A 19,801-nucleotide genomic window follows, 5' to 3' on the forward strand; every position below is an offset into this window, starting at 1 on the left:
ACCATTTAATAAGTTTTTATATTGTTCATGTCAAACACTCCAATCCACAAGGGAAAGAGTAAAGGCCACGTCTCACTAAGCGACATCGCTAGCGACATCGCTGTTGAGTCACGTTTTTTGTGACGCAACAGCGATCTTGCTAGCGATGTCGCTGTGTGTGACATCCAGCAACGACCTGGCCCCTGCTGTGAGGTCGCCAGTCGTTGATGAATGTCCTGGACCATTTTTTGGTCGTTGCTCTCCCGCAGTGAAGCACACATCGCTGTGTTTGATAGCGAGAGAGCAACGATATGAATGTGCAGGGAGCCAGCTTCTGCGGATGCTGTGGTAACCAAGGTACACATCGGGTAACCAAGCAAAGCGCTTTGCTTGGTTACCCGATATTTACCTTAGTTACCACCATCCGCAGCTTCTAGAAGCCGGCTCCCTGCTCCCTGCACACGTAGCCAAGGTACACATCGGGTAACTATAAGCAAAGCGCTTTGCTTAGTAACCCGATGTGTACTATGGTTACCAAGCACAGCTTCGTTACATGGGTCGCTGGTGGCTGGTGGCTGATCTCTGATCACTGTGGAGATCTGCCTGATTGACAGCTCACCAGTGACCATGTAGCAACGCTCCAGCGATCCCTGCCAAGACAGATCGCTGGTGGGATCGCTGGAGCGTCGCTAAGTGTGACGGTACCTTAGGTCTGTAGCCATTAATCAAATATTTTGGCTTTACTGCAATTGACTAAAAACATAAAGGTACAGCCACATAGTGCAGCTAGTCACACAACCGAAATGCGTCTGACCCATGGCGGACCAATGACTGCACAGTTTCATTTTGACATCACATAGTGTTTTGACTATGCATCCGGGCATGCAGCAAGCCACATCGTGTGGCCTCACCCTCAGTCAAACAGAACATCAATGCTTAAAATTTTCAGGAGGTAGTTCACCACTTAATAAATTAATGCTTGCTATAATAAAAGGTGTTGGATACTTTCTCTTGTATGTTCAACTTTCTTAACAAACTGACCAGCACTTTTGTCCATAAAATGGCTGCTGATGAAGAAGGAAGTGACCAGACCCAAGTGCATCAAACAAACTGTAAAACACCTTATATAGGAAAGCTGCTTTGCTACTGCAGGAGAAATAACAGAAACAGATCTCAAGACTCTTCTCAAGAAAGGCATAATACACATCAATGGCCCTCACACAAGCTTTTTTCATAAAAGTGAAGGTGTTAACACATGTGTGCTCCATATGCTAGTTACTCTCCTCTGTAGGCAATCTTTCCTGCAAGACTTCCTCTCCGATTTGGTAGGCCTTGCTCCAGCTTCACACCAAGTTAGATTCACCCTAAACATAAGGTGTGAATTTCCCTCTTACAGCTGTTGCTTATGGTGGCATTCATTATAGCATACTTGGTCTTCAGCACCTTAGGGGCACTAGATATGGTATCCCACCTGATAGGTCTACCTCACTAGTCACTTTCCAGATCCCCCTGCATTGCCCTATTGTATGATTTTGTTTGCATTCTGCAATCACCTACAGTGCTGGCCAAAAGTATTGGCACCCCTGCAATTCTGTCAGAAAATACGCAGTTTCTTCTTGAAAATGATTGCAATCACATATTCTTTGGTATTATTATCTTCATTTATTTTGCTTGCAATGAAAAAACACAATAGAGAATAAATCAAAAATCAAATTATTGATCATTTCACACAAAACTCCAAAAATGGGCCAGACAAAAGTATTGGCACCCTTAGCCGAATACTTGGTTGCACAACCTTTAGCCAAAATTACTGCGAACAGCCGCTTCCGGTAACCATCAATGAGTTTCTTGCAATGCTCTGCTGGAATTTTAGACCATTCTTCTTTGGCAAACTGCTCCAGGTCCCTGAGATTTGAAGAGTGCCTTCTCCAAACTGCCATTTTGAGATCTCTCCACAGATATTGTATGGGATTCAGGTCTGGACTCATTGCTGTACACTTTAGTAGTCTCCAGTGCTTTCTCTCAAACCATTTTCTACTGCTTTTTGAAGCGTGTTTTGGGTCATTGTCCTGCTGGAAGACCCATGACCTCTGAGGGAGAACCAGCTTTCTCACACTGGGCCCTACATTATGCTACAAAATTTGTTGGTAGTCTTCAGACTTCATAATGCCATGCACACGGTCAAGCAGTCCAGTGCCAGAGGCAGCAAAGCAACCCCAAAACATCAGGGAACCTCCGCAATGTTTGACTGTAGGGACCGTGTTCTTTTCTTTGAATGTCTCTTTTTTTTTCCTGTAACCTCTATGTTGATGGCTTTTCCCAAAAAGCTCTACTTTTGTCTCATCTGACCAGAGAACATTCTTCCAAAACGTTTTTGGCTTTCTCAGGTAAGTTTTGGCAAACTCCAGCCTGGCTTTTTTATGTCTCGGGGTAAGAAGTGGGGTCTTCCTGGGTATCCTACCATACAGTCCCTTTTCATTCAGACGCCGACGGATAGTACGGGTTGACACTGTTGTACCCTCAGACTGCAGGGCAGCTTGAACTTGTTTGGATGTTAGTTGAGGTTCTTTATCCACCATCTGCACAATCTTGCGTTGAAATCTCTTGTCAATTTTTCTTTTCCTTCCACATCTAGGGAGGTTAGCCACAGTGCCATGGGCTTTAAACTCCTTGATGACACTGCGCACCATAGACACAGGAACATTCAGGTCCTTGGAGATGGACTTGTAGCTTTGAGATTGCTCATGCTTCCTCACAATTTGTATTCTCAAGTCCTCAGACAGTTCTCAGAGTTCCTTGGTCTTCTTTCTTTTCTCCATGCTCAATGTGGTACACACAAGGACACAGGACAGAGGTTGAGTCAACTTTAATCCATGTCAACTGGCTGCAAGTGTGATTTAGTAATTGCCAACACCTGTTAGGTGCCACAGGTAAGTTACAGGTGCTGTTAATTACACAAATTAGAGAAACATCACATGATTTTTCAAACAGTGCCAATACTTTTTTCCACCCCTTTTTTTATGTTTGGTGTGGAATTATATCCAATTTTGCTTTATGACAATTCTTTTTATTTTTTTTAATTGAAGTCAAATTAATTGAAGAATTTCTGATTGCAATCATTTTCAAGAAGAAACTGAGTATTATCTGACAGAATTGCAGGGGTGCCAATACTTTTGGCCAGCACTGTACATATGTGTTTTGATGAAAATAAGAACAGATCTTGAAATCTGGATGCTGCAGAAGTTCTGTGTTTTCTACTACTTGGTTCAAAGCCATTTTAGCCATTGATACTAGAAGAAAACAATAATTACTGGATCAGCTAAGTGAGCAAATTGTGTGTGTGTGTGTGTGTGTGTGTGTGTGTTTGTGTGTGTGTGTGTGTGTGTGTGTGTGCGCGTGTGTGTGTATGTGTGTTTGGGTCATCACACTACCTATCAACTCATGTGTCACAAAACAGTAGAGTAGTAGTAAATGTAGAAAGTTATGCTTCTGGTAAAGTTTCCAGTACTTCAGTTTATTGTGATTTATTTTTCCTATAAGGAAAGTATAAAAATGTTTATAATAATTAAAACCATGATGATATAATTCTGAACACATTTCTCTGTAGTTAGCAGGTTAACCAAACTGTGCAGACATACTGCCAACCCCACATATTGATGGCACAGAGCCCTATGTATGATGCCGTTTGTAAGAAAACCACTAACTGAAGTTGTCATCTCTCTTCATTTTATAGTTATGAGTTCCAAGTAGTACCAAAAAATCCTCTTGGTGAAGGCCCAAGCAGTGCAACGGTGGAATTTAATACAGAATCAGGTAACTATGTACTTTTGTTGCTGTTGGCCAATGTCCATATATACTTGCATTCAAGTCAACTGTTTTGGATCCAGTGATATATTCTTCTGTTCCATCAAAACATAGAGAAACTTTTCAAATAACATACCTGATTGGGTTTAATAAAAGGAAATCACTGATTTCAATGGGACTTATTAGTTGATGGTAATGGGGCTACTTTCCATCAGGATTCTGTTACAATTGATGGAAAGTATAGTATAGTTTACTCCTGTAAGAGAAAATGAAAACCTGTAAGAACCAATTAAAACGTAAGGGATCTTTTAGTCTATGGTTTTATTTAATTAAAAAAGAGGCCCATCATAGTTTTGTCTAAAAGAATTTTCCATCAGCAAGCTAGCCAGCAGTGCTGTTTTTCGCAGGAATTTCCTCAAAACCAAATATCAAAAAGGCTGAAGTGTTCCCAATCAGAATGGGATCCGGGTATAAAATACAGCTGCATGCTGCGTAATTGAAATGTGACGGAACGGCTGATGGAGGCTCCATCCTTCAACAGCAGTGTGAACTATTAGGCTATGTTAGAAATAAGGAAAATTGTGATACAGAATTCATGCACAGTGAAAACACGCAGAATGAGGCAATAAAAAAAATACCTGCAGAAGGAGATAGTGACGTAAAACCCATTCATTTAAAGAGCTCTTTATTTTAGGGTATTGTATTTCCAAAGACAGCTGAAAATCTGATGTTCTAATTCAGAAATATTAGGCACCATGGGAATCCTGGAGTGATTTGTGTTCCAGAGCTACATCTCCAGCTGACTACACATCTGGTCATAATCTCTGTGCTGAGCAATGTGCCGGAATTATATCCATGTGTGAATAGTCTCTCTCATTGCATAGGTTTTTAAGGCTCATTGGAAAGTAGTAAGTCTATTGCTCCTTCTTTATCCCAAGACATTGCTAATAGTGGAATGGAATATCCTGTGTTAATGCGCAGTAACTAACAAACTGTTCATTCTTTTCTGCAGCTGACCCAAGAGTTAGTGAACCAGTTACAGGTAAGAAAGGTCAAAAATATGGCTATTATCATGTCACTGTTTTCTTTATATCCCAATATATAGCATCATACCAGGTAATGTAATAGTAGAAGCAGCCATGTTTATTTTCAGACAGTTTGTTAGAGAATAACAAAATACTAATAAAATGGATCCAGGTGTGTATGAGTGTGTCTGTGATAGGAAAATTATACATCAAGCATTAAGTGATGTCAGACTTTGTACAGCATCATGGAATATATATATTTTTAATGTTATGTAACTTACAAATGTAATAGATACATTTTGCATTAAACATAAGTGAATTACCTGTAGTTCTGCAATGATTCTTAATAAAATACAGTTTGATTGCTACCTAACTTACATTTAAAGACAAATACAATCAAACTATACTAATAACACAAACACAGTTGTGCTGTTTATGTCTTTTATGGATGTTGAAGTTGAAAAAAGACATAAAGGGGGCTTTACACACAGCGACATTGCTAGTCATCATCGCTGATGTCGCTGGTGAAAGCACCCGCCCTCGTTGGTTGTGCGTCATGGGCAAATCGCTGCCTGTGGCGCACAACATCGCTAACACCCGTCACACATACTTACCTGCCTAGTGACGTCGCTGCGGTCGGCGAACTGCCTCTTTTCTAAGGGGGCGGTTCGTGCGGCGTCACTAAGCGGCCGCCCAATAGAAGTGGAGGGGCGGAGATGAGTGGCCGTAACATCCCGCCCACCTCCTTCCTTCCTCATTGGCGGTGGCCACAGGTACAATGTTGTTCCTCATTCCTGCAGTGTCACACACAGCGATGTGTGCTGCCGCAGGAACAACATCGTACCTGCAGCAGCAACAATATTTGAGATTAGAACGACGTGTCAACGATCAACGGTATGGTGAGTATTTTTGATCGTTAACGGTCGTTCCTGCGTTTCACACGCAACGACGTTGCTACGAGGCCGGATGTGCGTCACGAATTCTGTGACCCCAACGACATCTCGTTAGCGATGTCGTTGCGTTTAAAGTGGCTTTTAGTCCATTCAGTTCAATTTGTAATCCTAACATGTTGATCCAAAGAAATGCAAACCCCCCTCATGAGACAAATGCTAATCATCCCATATTAGGGGAAAGATATGGCAATCAGGATCAACATCCCATCACAAAAACTGAATATTCATAAACTGTAATATGATATTTTCATGAAAGGCATCCTGGCCCTCCTAAAACTTGTGCAAGGAATCCACCATTACAAAATCATCTAGAAACTGTTTGCTTCTCAGAATAAAGAATTTCCATCCGTGATGATGGATGAAACCTTCTTTCTGCTATATGTAGAGAAATGTTTCTATTTCACCTTTGTTGCAGTCCTAGGTGCAAAACGTTTATTACAAAGACCTCTGTACTGTCCATGCACGTTTGATCATTGTAATTCTATTATCCCTAAACCATCCTTTATTTCCAATAGAATAACTACAAGTTTGATAACCTGTACAGTACTGCAATCCACCCACTCCCTTAATAACATTGGCCATTAGCTTCTGCACCCCCTCTAGTTCAACTACTGTATGTCCTTTTACACTGAAGCTAAGTGTGGTTGCACCAGTGACTGTATAAAGGCAAAACTCCGTTCTTTTCATGAGCATCTATGCCTCTTTTAATGCATCCCATTATTTTATTAGCCTTGGCAGCAGCTGCCTGACACTGGTCAGTAACGTTCCTACACCACTAATTCCCTTAAGTGCATAACCTTACACTTATCTACATTACACTTTTCTGAGCACATTGGGAAAGCATCCAGAGTGCAGGAACAAAGTAACTAAGCCATATGTTAAGTGTGTTCATGACAAAATATGTTTCAATAATAGCAATTTGAAAAAAAGCCATACCCAGCCTGATTATTGACAATTCTATTTTTCGCAAGAATGATTAGTTGATTTAAACCATGCTTAGATTCTTAAAGAGGTTGTCTACTCACTCTCCCGGTGATTGCATAACAGTCTTACGCCACGCAAGTCCTGCGGCCAATCAGTGGCCGCTTCAATCTCCCACCTTTGTAAGTATCACGTATATCCGGAGGGAGGAGGGAGAGAGCAGCAGCAGCTCCAGAGTAAGTAATTTGTCAAGGAAAGTGAAGCAGCCACTGACTGTCCGCAGGTTTCACGTGTCGTAAGACTGTTACGCGATCACCAGGAGAGCGAATAGACAACCTCTTTAAGAATCTGTATTGCATATCGTCTGAGGTCTTCTCATAGTTGTTTGCCTCGAGGCATAGTTTAATGACAGTGAGGTTGTAATCACACTCCTGCACATTGGGTGACAGCTCACTCAGTGAACACAGGTTACAGGCAGGTTGTCATTAAAGGGGGGTCATTACAGCAGCGCTCTCAGCATACTGATGGATTTTAGTCACCCTGCACTGCCCAGGTGTCTCGTAGAGAGCCAATACATGGTGAATACATGTGATCGAAACTTCATGTTTTCTGTGTAGCGGCGCTTCAGGTCACCCAATTACACAGGGCAACACTATTTACCTACAGATTAACCCTATATTTGCCGGTAAATACTTTTTTGGTGATTTGATTCCCATTCATCTTATTAGATTTCCAGTGTTTCATTCTTTCTATTCCACAAAACTAGATCCTTTACAGGAACATTGTAGACTATATTTGATTTAGTATATTTTAATTAGCATCTTTTAATGATCATTATCATGAATTGAAAGGAAAAAAAATCAAGGACTTAAAAAAACACACAACCTTACTACAACACTGATATACAAAAATACAGAGCAGGTATTTCTAATTGCTCATATCCACACGTCATGTAGAATTTGCTTTTAACCTGTCACTCCATTCTTTTGGTGCATTAAATCAGAACTTCATTTTCTCCACTTGTTCCCTACTTACCTTACAGTCTACAGAGACTATTAACCTTCACATATACAGTAGTGGTAATATGTAGGTAAATAGCATTTAAATTATGCCTGGTAGGATTACTAGAGCAGTAGCTATAGGGAGCAAAAGGAATTTTATTCTCCCTGCATCTGATCGCTTCAAGTTTAGGGGTGCAGGGAGTGGGTACTATTGCCGCTCACTCCTTGGCACATCGATTCACAGCCTGATCTACAGAGATATGCTGCACAAATACGCTGCAGGCTGGAGTGTCAATCAATGTGCTGAGGGGTGATTATATCTGCACTCACTGTGTAGCTAGCGGTGACTGTAACTTCTTCCTGTATCATCCTTATGACTGAAAGCAAGCAGCTGCAGGAATAATGTAATTCCATATTCTGCTTGTAGTCACTGATCCAGTAAGCCTTCCATGATTTAAACACTCGTTACCTGCAGATCACCCCTTTATCTGTAGGTAAATAGCATTTCTGAAAGTGATAAGTTCCTTGAAATTCATGAATCCTACAACACCTACTATCATCAATTTTTTTACGTAAATACATGAAAAAGTATGGGCGCATTAAAATGTGGAGGCTTTTTATACTGTAGTATTCTTTAACTACTGAATCATATATCTAAATATTTCCATTATATTTCAAAGGGCAATGGGGAGGATTAAAAAAAATAAATAAGATTTAAGGACATGACAGAACAAAGGGGGTACATTCCAGAATGACATCAGTTTTATTAGTGAGATGTGGCTTGTGAGATGAAACCCTGTAATGCATATGTGTGGAAAAGAGTGATTTTATTACTCTGAACATGAGTATATATATTCTCAGCTTGGCCTCCTGTAGACCGTACTTCATGCCAAATATACAGTATACTAATCGTGTCCAGCTCATAACGTCAAGTTTATTATTATGTGAAAATAATACAATTGAACAATAAATGTGCTGAGGCATATATGGGGTATGGGGAACCTTTTTTGGATTAAAGGAATATTTAAAGTAACTGAGTAGTGTCATAACCATACAAAAGAAGGAGTCAGAAAGCCTAATATCCTTTACCATTTATATTAGAAAGTAAAATAATAGGAGGTAATTTATACCTATTGGTGGTGAGCAGACACTTCCATGCTCGGTACTCGTAACGAGCAGTTGGATGCTCGGACAGGCTCGACTCGTATACCGAGCATAATGAAAGTAAATGGGGAACTCCAATATTTTTCTGGAAGATCTTCTGGAAAAATGTTCAAGTTCCCCATTGACTTTCATTACACTCGGTACACAAATGGAACCCGTCCGAGCGTTCGTTATGAGTACCGAGCACCTGAGCATGGTAGTGCCTGCTCATCACTAATATCTAGATCTGTTCAGAAAACTCGGGGGTACATTCAGTCTACCAATGATTGATATGAAACTCCCTCATCCTTCTCAGTAGAGATACTGTTAGTAGCATCTACAGTCCCTGACAGAAGTTCTGTCGCTTATCCATGTTATGTAAATAAAAGCTTATAACCTGACTTTAAATTCATCCATTGCTTTCATAAATTACTCTTTGGAAAGCTGAAACCCTCCCCAATTTGGTTTAGGTTCTGAAAATAAAGTTGCTGCACAGCTGAAATATTGATCATTTAATGAAAACAGAAAGGTCAGGGACTTCTGTCAGGGACTGTATGATGTATATAATGATAGACTGCAGAAATTGGGGTACAGTAGAGAATAAGGCTACATTCCCATAATGAAATTGACCTGTTGCGTATTTTAAAAATGTATTTCAGGGCAGTTTATTCTGTATAATAAGATGCACAGTGGTCACGAGATTTCTATGAATCCCATTCACTTTACTAGAACTGTAAAATGCTTTGTTTTTTGGCACAGCGAAAATATGCAGCATCAAAACTTCACCAAAAACTCATTGTGGGCACGCCACTGATGCTGAGGAGCCTTTTTTAAGAGACAAAGAGAGCTGTGACTTAAAAAATTCCATTAGATATGAGTCATTAGATAGATACTATTCATTGCCATACTTTTCTATTGCATACCATGCTGTGTTGTTTCTGAGCCTTTTTTTATTGTACAGGAGGAAAGGATGCTATATGGACAGAAATTAAATTTAAAGCAGATTACTACTCAGATTGCAAAGGAAAGCAATATGTCAAGAGAACCTGGTATAAGAAGTTTGTGGGCATTCAGCTCTGTAACTCTCTCAGATATAAGATTTACCTCAGCGATACCCTCTCAGGTAATCCAGTATGCACTATATTCTCTATATTAATGCTCAGAGAAAGGCCACTATTATCTTTCTTATCTCTCGGTAGAGTCTCATCTGCCCAGTCTGTAAAATTGTTTTTTGTGAGCCCTGAACACTAAATCGCATTTACGTGGGCAGATACCCATGTTAGTGATGTCTCAAGGGCGGACATATCATTGTTGCAGCCAGGGAGCCCAAGAGTTTAGGTGGTCCATTGTCACCTCCAATCCAATGTAGATGGAATTGTGCATTATGATGAACAGTTGGACAGCAAAGGGCCCATATATTGTTCTCACACTGGGGCCCTGTAGTGTCTGTGTACACCAGTGTAATGTCTGATATGATCACTATAAGGCCATGTGCACACATTTAGTATTTGGTGAATTTGTTACCTCAGTACTTGTAAGACAAAACCAAGAGTAGGTAATATATACAGAAGTGGCGCTCGTGTTTCTATTATACTTTTCGTCTGACTGTTCTCTCCTGGTTCTGGCTTACAAATTCTAAGATAAAAAAACTCTCCAAATACTCAATGGATCAGAGAAGCATACAAGTGAAAACCTCCTGGTCCATGGACTGATAAGAACTTCCTGGATCGACTGGTCACTATAGATGAAACCTGGATTTATTTGTATGACCCTGAAAACAAGGAGCAGTCAAAAGAGTGGAGGCACAGTGTTTCTCCTCGTCCAAAGAAGTTCAGGGTGCAAAAATCAACCACTAAGGTGATGGCATCTGTGTTCTGGGATAAGGAAAGCGTGCTGCTAGTGGACTCTCTTCAAAAGGGTTCCACCATTAATGCAAGCTATTACATTGAACTTTTAGACCAATTGAAGGCAACGCTGAAGGCCAAAAGGCACAGCAAGCTGTCCAAAGGAAGCTTGATTATTACTGCAAGACAACGCCTCCACTCACACTGCACAAGCGACCATGGCAAAACTGGCAGAGCTGGGCATCCAGCTGGTTGACCACCCACCTTATTCACCAGATCTAGCTTCCTCCAACTATCATCTGTTTCCAAACCTGAAGAAACACATCAAGGGTACCAAATTTCACACATTTCTGATGCCATGGCTGCTACAGATGCCTGGTTTAAGGCACAACCGAAATCCTTCTTTTTGCTAGGCTTACAGAACTTGGAATATTGATCCAAGAAGTGTGTTGATATCAGTGGAGAGTATGTAGATTAAATGTAAAGTTTCATCATCCTATCTCATCTCTTTCTGGTAAAGCCAAAGACTCAGCAGCCCCTTGTATCCATCATTGTTTGGGTCAGAGAAGATTGGTCAATGCCATGTTTTGGACACATCCTTGGGTTAGACCTTGTTTTTACCTCTCTGATGTATGTGTTTGTTTTGATTACATTAATATTTCTTATTTGATGATCCTCACTTTATCATTTTTCTTTTTTCTCATTTTTGTAACAACCGTTTGGCACATACACTCAGGGGATCTAGCCACAGTGGAGATGAATCCATCCACCATAGGGACCCATTATAGTGCATGGTATATGTATAGAAAAGCTTAGTCTGCTGCTGTTTCCTATACAGTTAAATAAGCAGTATGCAGGCGCTACCTTCCAGACGGAGGCCATAAGAAAACCCTTTGGCCTCTATCCGGTGAATGGAGACCTAGTGCACCATTACAGCAGATATCAGAAAATGCTCCGGATTTATACTGTAAGCTAGGTATCAATACATCATGTCTACCAAGTCCGTAACATGTTTGTTAAAATAAAGATAAGGTGGCCAACCTCTTTAAGCTATTATTATGCTCGGTTCCTCATTCAAATCTGACCAAGTTTGTGCTATTTAAATAGGACTTAAATCTGTGACCTGCCCCACAATGTTACATACAATTTTGTAGTACTGGCAAATAGTGATGAATGGGCACTACTATGCATGAGTGCTTGGTACTCGTGAGCAGTTGGATGCTCGGACAGGCTCAACTCATGTACCAAGTATATTGGAATTCAATGGGGAACTCGAGCATTTTTCTGGACGATCTTCCCCATGACTTCCATTATTCTTGATACATGAGTTGAGCCTGTCTGAGCATCCAACTGCTCGTTACGAGTACCGCACACCCGAGCATGGTAGTGCTCACGCATCACTAATGGAAACCTTTTAGAAACACTGATATTGCTGTGCTAGCTCCAATCGCTGTTGAAGAGGAAGGTGCTAACCATATACAGTAACAGCTGTGAAGAGCAGGCTCAGCTCATCAGTCCTTTCCATACACCCACATCCACTAGATAACAAATATATGTCATGGAGCGGAAAGGGATTAATCACATTTAAGGATTTTTATTTTTTTTTAGCTTCAGATTGACAAACTTTGAACTGCAAAGATAAAGTGAACTATATAAAAGATTTGATAATTGATTTTTTTTTTCTTTTGCAGGTACATTTTACAATGTAGGGGATCAGTCAGGATTTGGGGAAGATCACTGCCAATTTGTGGATTCATTTCTTGAAGGGAGGACAGGAGAGCAGCTGCAGCCCTATCAATTGTCAGCTAAAAAAGGTAAATCATAATATTCTATACCTTTATGATATGATATGAACTGTTTGGACACCTAAACATTACACCTAAAGGAGCTTTTGTCAAATGCAATTCTATATAAATACTGCTTCCTCTCTTCTGGGAAGGCTTTCTACAAAATTTTGAAGGGTGTCTCTGGGAATTTCAGGTAATGTTTCCCTGGTATTCACCAAACCAAGACTCATTCAGATAGAGAACTTTGATACGTCTCTCCACATGACACATTTCCACTGCTCCAGAGTCCAGCAGTGACATGCTTAAGACCTCTCCATCCAATGGTTAGCGTTGTGTTAGTTACTCGGCCATGGAAATCCATGCCATGAAGCTCCCTGTGCATAGTTTTTGGACTGATATTAATATCACAGGAGGTTTGGACACTGAAGTCATATAGTCAGCAGAGTGTTGGCGACTTTTCTGCACTATGCTTCTCAGTACTTATCAATCTCGCTGTGCAACTCTATGTCTGCCACTTTTTGGCTCTATTTTTATGGTTCCTTGCCTTTTCTTTAAAACCACTCACAGCTCATCCCACTGTGTAGTGGCTTTGTAGAAATAATTCTAAGAAAGTAGAAATTAATATCTGAAAAAAATATGAGATAGTTGGTGAGAAGAGGAGTATATCATCATCAGGTACAGAATTCTGTATAGAGGTGTGTGGGTATACCTGTGACGGTAATAATGCAACTGTGCTCAGTTACGTGGGGGAATATTTTGAATAGTTTTTCCACAACTTTATCTAAGCCCTCCTTCACACGTCCGTGTCTCCGGTACGTGTTTGGACCGTGTCCTCACGTGCTTGAGACACGGGCATACATAGACCCATTAAAATCAATGGGTCTGCGCTCATGTCCGTGTTTTGCCATGGACCGTGTGTCTGTGTGGAGCATACGTGTGCCCCTGTGCGCCACACATAGACATGTCCGTTTTTCTCCGGCATCACGGGTGTCACACGGACCACACACGGATCCATGGATGTGATCTGTGTGACACGCACCAGAGAAAACACACGTGTCTGTGAATTAAAAGGAATTTCTACACTCACCTTCTCCAGAGCTGCTGTCTCCTCACCTTCTCCAGAGCTGCTGTCTCTGCCACTGCTGTCACTTGCTTCCGACCCTCGCTCATTATGCTCATCGCATATTCACTCCACTGCGGGCCGGAAGCAGCAGCAGCAGCGGAGAGTTGGCAGGACCGGAGACCGTAGATCAGCACCACTGACAGCAACGCCAGGGACAGGTGAGCGGAAAGTTCCCGTTCTCCTTATTATCACGGGTAGCACACAGAGAACACACGTGTGCCATAAACACAGCACACGGAGGGCATTACACACCTTTGACACATCCATGAAAAACTTGCGTGATTTTCACGGACGTGTGAAAGAGGCCTTATACTGCTTTTTAGTACTGGTTAGGAATTTGCTTTGCCCTGGTAAGTTCCTCCAAATTTCTGTGGAATCCCACTAATGTACGTGCTATAGATTCTAGTCTCCATTTCCTCTCCCCATATATCTCCAGCGTCTATCTTTTCATGAAGCCCACGTAACCCTATACCTTACCCAACTAACAAGTGGAATTTGGACCTGGGAGCAGAACTTATTGACTCTTATTGGCAACAGGTCTATAAAGGTTGTGCAAGATACTCGTATATTTATCTCTACCAAGTTTTCATGAGATGGCACCTGGGGGCCACCCACATTTCCAATCTATTCCTGCTTATCCTTCCATCTGTGTTTGAGTTGGTTTGTCCTTGGGGATTTTCTGCTCACCAGATGATCACACAATAGGGTTGCTTGGCGGGCCCCCTTGGTAAGTCCTTAACTGGCCTCCTTGCAGAAAAAAATAAATGATAAAATAAAGCTTTTTTAGTTTCTATTTTTTTCGCTGAATGTGGCATTAAGCTTATGATGGGTGGCATGACTCAATACCTTTATGACTACAGTGACAGTTGTCAGTCAATTAGTAGGACTGTTCACTTGTCTCATAAACCCACAGTGCGCAGGGCTTTAAACGAATTCTCAGAGATATATTAATGTAAATCGAAAAACGAATGCAGCACTCCGAAAATGTATAAGAATAAGTGGACTTTAATAGCCCATATGGCGTGGCAATGTTTCGGTTGTTACCAACCTTTATCATGGATTATCTACCTAATCCTATCCAACATCCGGCTCTACTAGTAGCTCAGATTTACTGTGTCTGGTGCAGTTTGCACCATCCATTCTGCTGCATCTAGTGCCAACCTGCCTTCTCTACTATTCAAAGGTGCCATCCACACCCTCTGCTCTGCTGCATCAAGGTATCTACCAGCCTATTTGTCTCTTCTATTGTAAGGTGCTGTCTGTACTCTCAACACTACAGCATCAATGTACTTTGCAGGATACTTGTTTTTGCTAATCCAAGGATATGTTACCACAGTTCACTCTGCTGAATCAAGGTACATGTCTGCATACTTATTTCTGCTGATTCAATGGTCTGTCCTGCATATACAGTTTTACTAGTCTGAGTCGTACAATGTGCCGACTGCTAATCCAGCTCCATTGCATCAGTGACTCCTCTCTGACCCATGGAGACGGCGTTCTCCAGATGTGGTCTCTATAGATTACTATCCAGTAGGGTCAGATCTCCCTCTTTCTGCTAGTTATTCCTCTAACTGTGTAGCCAAGTACTTGCTTTTCCTACTGCCTGCTATTCCCCTAAATCCTTCTCTTTTAAAGTCTTGGCTAACACGTAAGTGCTAATACAAGGATTCTTTCTCCTCAAGTGTGATAGAATACAGAATGTTCATTTTCCAATAAAGCTAAAATCATTTTCCATGTTACCCACAGGAATAGTGACCCTATTACACAAGTAACATGTCATTGATTACCTTCTGTTATGTCACTTACAAACCTATTAAAAAGAACAGAGTCCAGAACAGAGCCATGTAGTCCACTACTGGTAACCAGTCTCTTTTCAGAGTGCACAATAATAGAAACACTCCTATATCTATCTTGTTATCCAACTACAAATCCACTAAACTATCATGGGATTGAGTCCGAGCTATAATACCGTATGTATGTGCTCTTTATGTGGAAGTGCATCAAAGGTTTCCTGAAATGTAGACAGGCCATAGCCACAGCACCATTTTCATCCAACACTTTTGCAACATAGTCACAGAAATCAATTAAATTATTTTAACATGATTTTCCCTTAGTTTGACATGATGCTCAGGATCCAATAACGTGTTTTTTTAAAGTCGTCAAGTATTCTCTTTTTCTGGAGAATTTCTTCTGTTCTTCCTCCAGATGTTACACTAACATTACAATCCTTGAACCTTGTCTTTGTTATCACAACCAGATCCAAATTATCCCTAGTTGTGATCGCCTTCATCTCGTACAGCTTGTTGCCTAAACTACAATAATGAAAAAACATTAGTTATGTTTTATTCTGAAAACATCAACTGCACTTACAACAACTATGACGGCTTATCATTTGCGATTTTTCTTTTTTGTCCTGTGGTTTCCAGGGCCACTTTTTTCACCAAGTTCTTCAAAATAGTTGTTTATAAATTTTGCACAAAAAAAAAAAATTATCTTTTTTTTGCTTTTATTACTCTTTAGCCAAAAATGTTTTCATTTTGCAAAATGATGCCAAAGTGATTCCCATACATAAAATTACTCTGGAGGGACTAGATTTATGCCAAATTGTGTTGCATTTCATAAATCAGTCTAAAACAAGTGTCATTCCAGCGGTGTCGGTGCGCATTTGTGGCGCCCCTGACCTGGTCAGGCACCACTGAGTACTGCACCCATGCTGGGGCAGTACTTCCAGGTAATCCTAAAGGCTTGAATAGGGTGTGTACACACAGACACATAGCAACCAGGTCTCCCACACATTGAGAGGGGACCCTTGGTTAGACTCAAGAGGGGGCTTGCCTCCACATCTCATCAAGGGGTGTAGTGGGGGGGCTGGGAGCTAAAGTTGCAGAGGCAGAAAGGAAGGAGAGGAGCAAGCCAGTCTGGTAGTGGTGAGCAGCGGTTGCTAGGAGACGCAGACGCGCGCTCACACTAGTAAGACCCTGCACGTGGAGTAGCCGTTAGTGGGGGAGAACGGTTACCAGTCAGTCAGAAAGACGCTGAGGGAGTCAGTCGGTCAAGTATGGGGACTTCTGGTGACTAGGCACATATGGGATACAGGTTCCCAGAACAGGCTCAAGTTTAACTACCTGCTAAACCTGCCGGTGAGGGGAACTACAAGTCCCTCACCAACCAGCTAGAGTCCGAGCCTCAGCAGCAACGAGGGGGCCCATAAGGGGGGATCGAGCCTGGAGCCATCTCACTTAGTCCACGCTGCCGGCAAACGGGCCAAAAAGGGAGAAAAGGCAGTAGCGACTTCCCTGGATGAATCCCACGGTACTTCAAGTCAGGGGTTATCCGAAACAAGAAGTGCTAGGAAGGCGAGTTAATGGCTACCCTTAAACTGGCCTAAAGGATACCTGGTTTCACCTGGTTTAATCTCAGCATCGCCCGGGTACCTCACAAAACATCTAAAAGTGAGTAAAGATCACTTGAAAGACATTTTGGATTGAGACTGAGTTATTCTGGAACCTGTTGTTCTACACATCCGAGCCCCTGGGGCAAGCCTCACTCACGGGAGGCCACACCATCCGACTGCAGACCCCATCAGCCCCAGAAGCTCATTAAACCTGCAGTGGCGGTCACCCATATCCCTGACCGCAAACCGTGAGTGGTGTCACGATACATACAAACAAAAACTACATACCTGTTGCCTTGCCATATATTAAAGAAGACCCTGTGGCGTCCCTGAAGGTGGATAGATGTCTCTGGGACGACCGGGAAGCTTCACACATTCACGGGGCTCACTTAAGGTTATGTCACGTACGGCCCATGCCCAATCACTGCCACCTTTCCTCTGACTGCCTTGAACGTATAAGGCAACCAGAGGCAAGTTTTTTTGGTTTGTTTTTTTTTTTCATTTTAATGGGGGCAAATGTGGGGAACAATAAGGGGTGGTCTGAGTAGTGGACAACCCTTTTAAGAGAGATATAAACCAGATAAATAGACTGGTGAACGGAAAACATTGATCATCTTCCCCTGAACTACTCCAAACTCATTTAAAGTGTAGTTTAACTAAACTTTCACGACATAATAAATCAGCTTTTAAGAACTAAGGCCCTGTGCGCACTGGGAAGTGGAATTTTCTTGAGAAAATTCCGCATGCCCTCAAAGATTACCGCACCCGCGGTAAAAAACCGCGGGAAACCGCACCCGAAAACCGCATGCGGTTTGCTGCGGTTTTACCGCGGTATTATTCGCGGTATTGCCGCGGTTTTGCCGCGTGCGGGTTGGGATGTGCTTTATTGCATTCAATGCAATAAAGCACATTGAAAAAAAAAAAAAAAGTCATTTAATTCTGAGATAGTAGATAGAAGAATAGATAGAGGGATAGATAGATAGACAGACAGACAGATAGAGGGATAGATAGAGGACAGATCGCTGCATTTCCCACGGTCGGCAGTGAGTTCACATTACCGGCCGTGGGAAATGACCGGTAATTACCTCTGCTGTCTGCTGCATTCAGCCTGTGTCTGTGACACATCGCGGCTGGATGTCAGCAGTGCAGGACCTGTGGATTATGTCGGAGCTTTGTTTGGGGGGGTTAATAAAATGGTGAACGAGGCTTGTTGGTTTTATTTAAAATAAAGGATTTTTCTGTGTGTGTGCTTTATTTACTTTACTTACGGGTTGATCATGTCAGCTGTCACATAGACGCTGCCATGATCAAGCCTGGGGTTAATGGCGGTGGTCCCCCATCACCATTAACCCCTTGTATTACCTTGCCACCACTGCTACACGGTGGCAAGAAGAGCCGAGGACACGCCGGCATTGCCGCATAATGTATGCGACAGTGCCGGGGCAGCTGCGGCTGATATTCTCGGCTGCCGGAGGGGGAGTGAGGCGGGGGACATTATCCCTGCCCCTCTCCCTCCCCAGCCTGAGAATACCGGGCCGCCGCTGTGTGCTTACCTCGGCTGGAAGGTAAAAATACAGCGGAGCCCACGTTCTTTGTTTTCTATATTTCCGTTTTCTTTCTATGTGTGTTCTATGTGTCTGTGTCTATGTGTTCTGTGTCTGTGTGTGTGTGATCTGTGTGTGTTTACTCTCTGAACGGCTTCCTCTTCCTGTAATGACATCACTTCCCTGCAAAACCGCAGACAGGCGATGCACATTACCGGAGGTAAACCGCGAAATACCGCAGGGAATAACGCAGGAAAACGCAGTGAACCGCACAGAATTTGGTTCCTGCGTTATTCCCTGCGGGATTTCATGATTAACATTGAGTCAATGGAGTGAAATCCCGCAGCGATGTGCGGAAAAGAAGTGACATGCACTTGTTTTTGCTGCGGGATTCCCGCAGCAAAACATGCAGCTGTCAAATTCCGCCCAGTGCGCACAGGATTTTTTTTCTCCATAGGATTTGCTGGTGATTCACTGCAGAGATTTTATGAACATTTTCTGCAGCGAAACATGCAGCAAATCCGCGGAAAATCCGCGGCAAAATCCGGTAAGTGCGCACATAGCCTAAGGAGAAGAAAAATTAGAGACTTAATGGCGGACTATGAAAGAAAGATGTAAAAACTCGTGCATCACAACTAGCTGCATATAGGTCTCCACAGTCATAGGCCAGTCAGAGTAGACATCCTGATTCCTGGCTACCAGAGAAAGCACTTACAAATGGACATATGAGCAACAGTACTAGATAATGAGGTCATGAAAACAGGTGCTCTGGCCCCATGATTTGTTTTCTTACTCACTATGTTGACTGCCGAGCCCATGCCTGTCTCTTATCTGGGGGAAGAATGCAAGCCAGGGGGATGTAATGGATGGACTGGCCAATATTTTGTTGGAAGTTCTTGTGTCCGGACATTCATGTGGCTATTACTTTGACATGTACCTCCTACATAAACATTGAGGAAAACAAAGTACACCCTTTTGTGGATCCTGTATTCCCTTATTGGAGTGTTTTCTTTCAACAGTGTCATGAGTCCTGCCACATTAACACATTGCTCAGGAATAGTTTGAGGAACATGATAAAGAAAAGTTGTTAACATAAAGGATCTGCTGTTAATGTGATGTTGCCAGATACCTAAAATCTCCTTGTGGAGGCTACCCCTTGATGAGTTAAAGTGATTTGGTGGCAGAAAGTGAACCCACAAAGAATTAAAGGGGTTGTCCACTACTGGGACAACCTCTTTTGATTCCACATACTTCCCCCAGGTAAAATAATAATAACTATACTC

At 42.1% G+C, this 19,801-nt stretch overlaps 1 protein-coding gene across 17 annotated transcripts in view; it reads left to right on the forward strand.

Moving 5' to 3' along the window:
• ABI3BP (ABI family member 3 binding protein) overlaps window positions 1–19,801 on the forward strand; it is a 566,204-nt gene that overhangs the window by 544,944 nt on the left and 1,459 nt on the right. For all 17 annotated transcript variants that reach the window (XM_075336532.1, XM_075336540.1, XM_075336538.1 and 14 more), the window contains 4 exons: window positions 3,713–3,792; window positions 4,796–4,825; window positions 9,788–9,949; window positions 12,362–12,484. In XM_075336532.1, the coding sequence (XP_075192647.1) occupies window positions 3,713–3,792; window positions 4,796–4,825; window positions 9,788–9,949; window positions 12,362–12,484 (395 nt within the window). The remainder of the gene's footprint in view (window positions 1–3,712; window positions 3,793–4,795; window positions 4,826–9,787; window positions 9,950–12,361; window positions 12,485–19,801) is intronic.

This window comes from Anomaloglossus baeobatrachus, chromosome 2, assembly GCF_048569485.1.
Source record: "Anomaloglossus baeobatrachus isolate aAnoBae1 chromosome 2, aAnoBae1.hap1, whole genome shotgun sequence".
NCBI lineage: Eukaryota > Metazoa > Chordata > Amphibia > Anura > Aromobatidae > Anomaloglossus > Anomaloglossus baeobatrachus.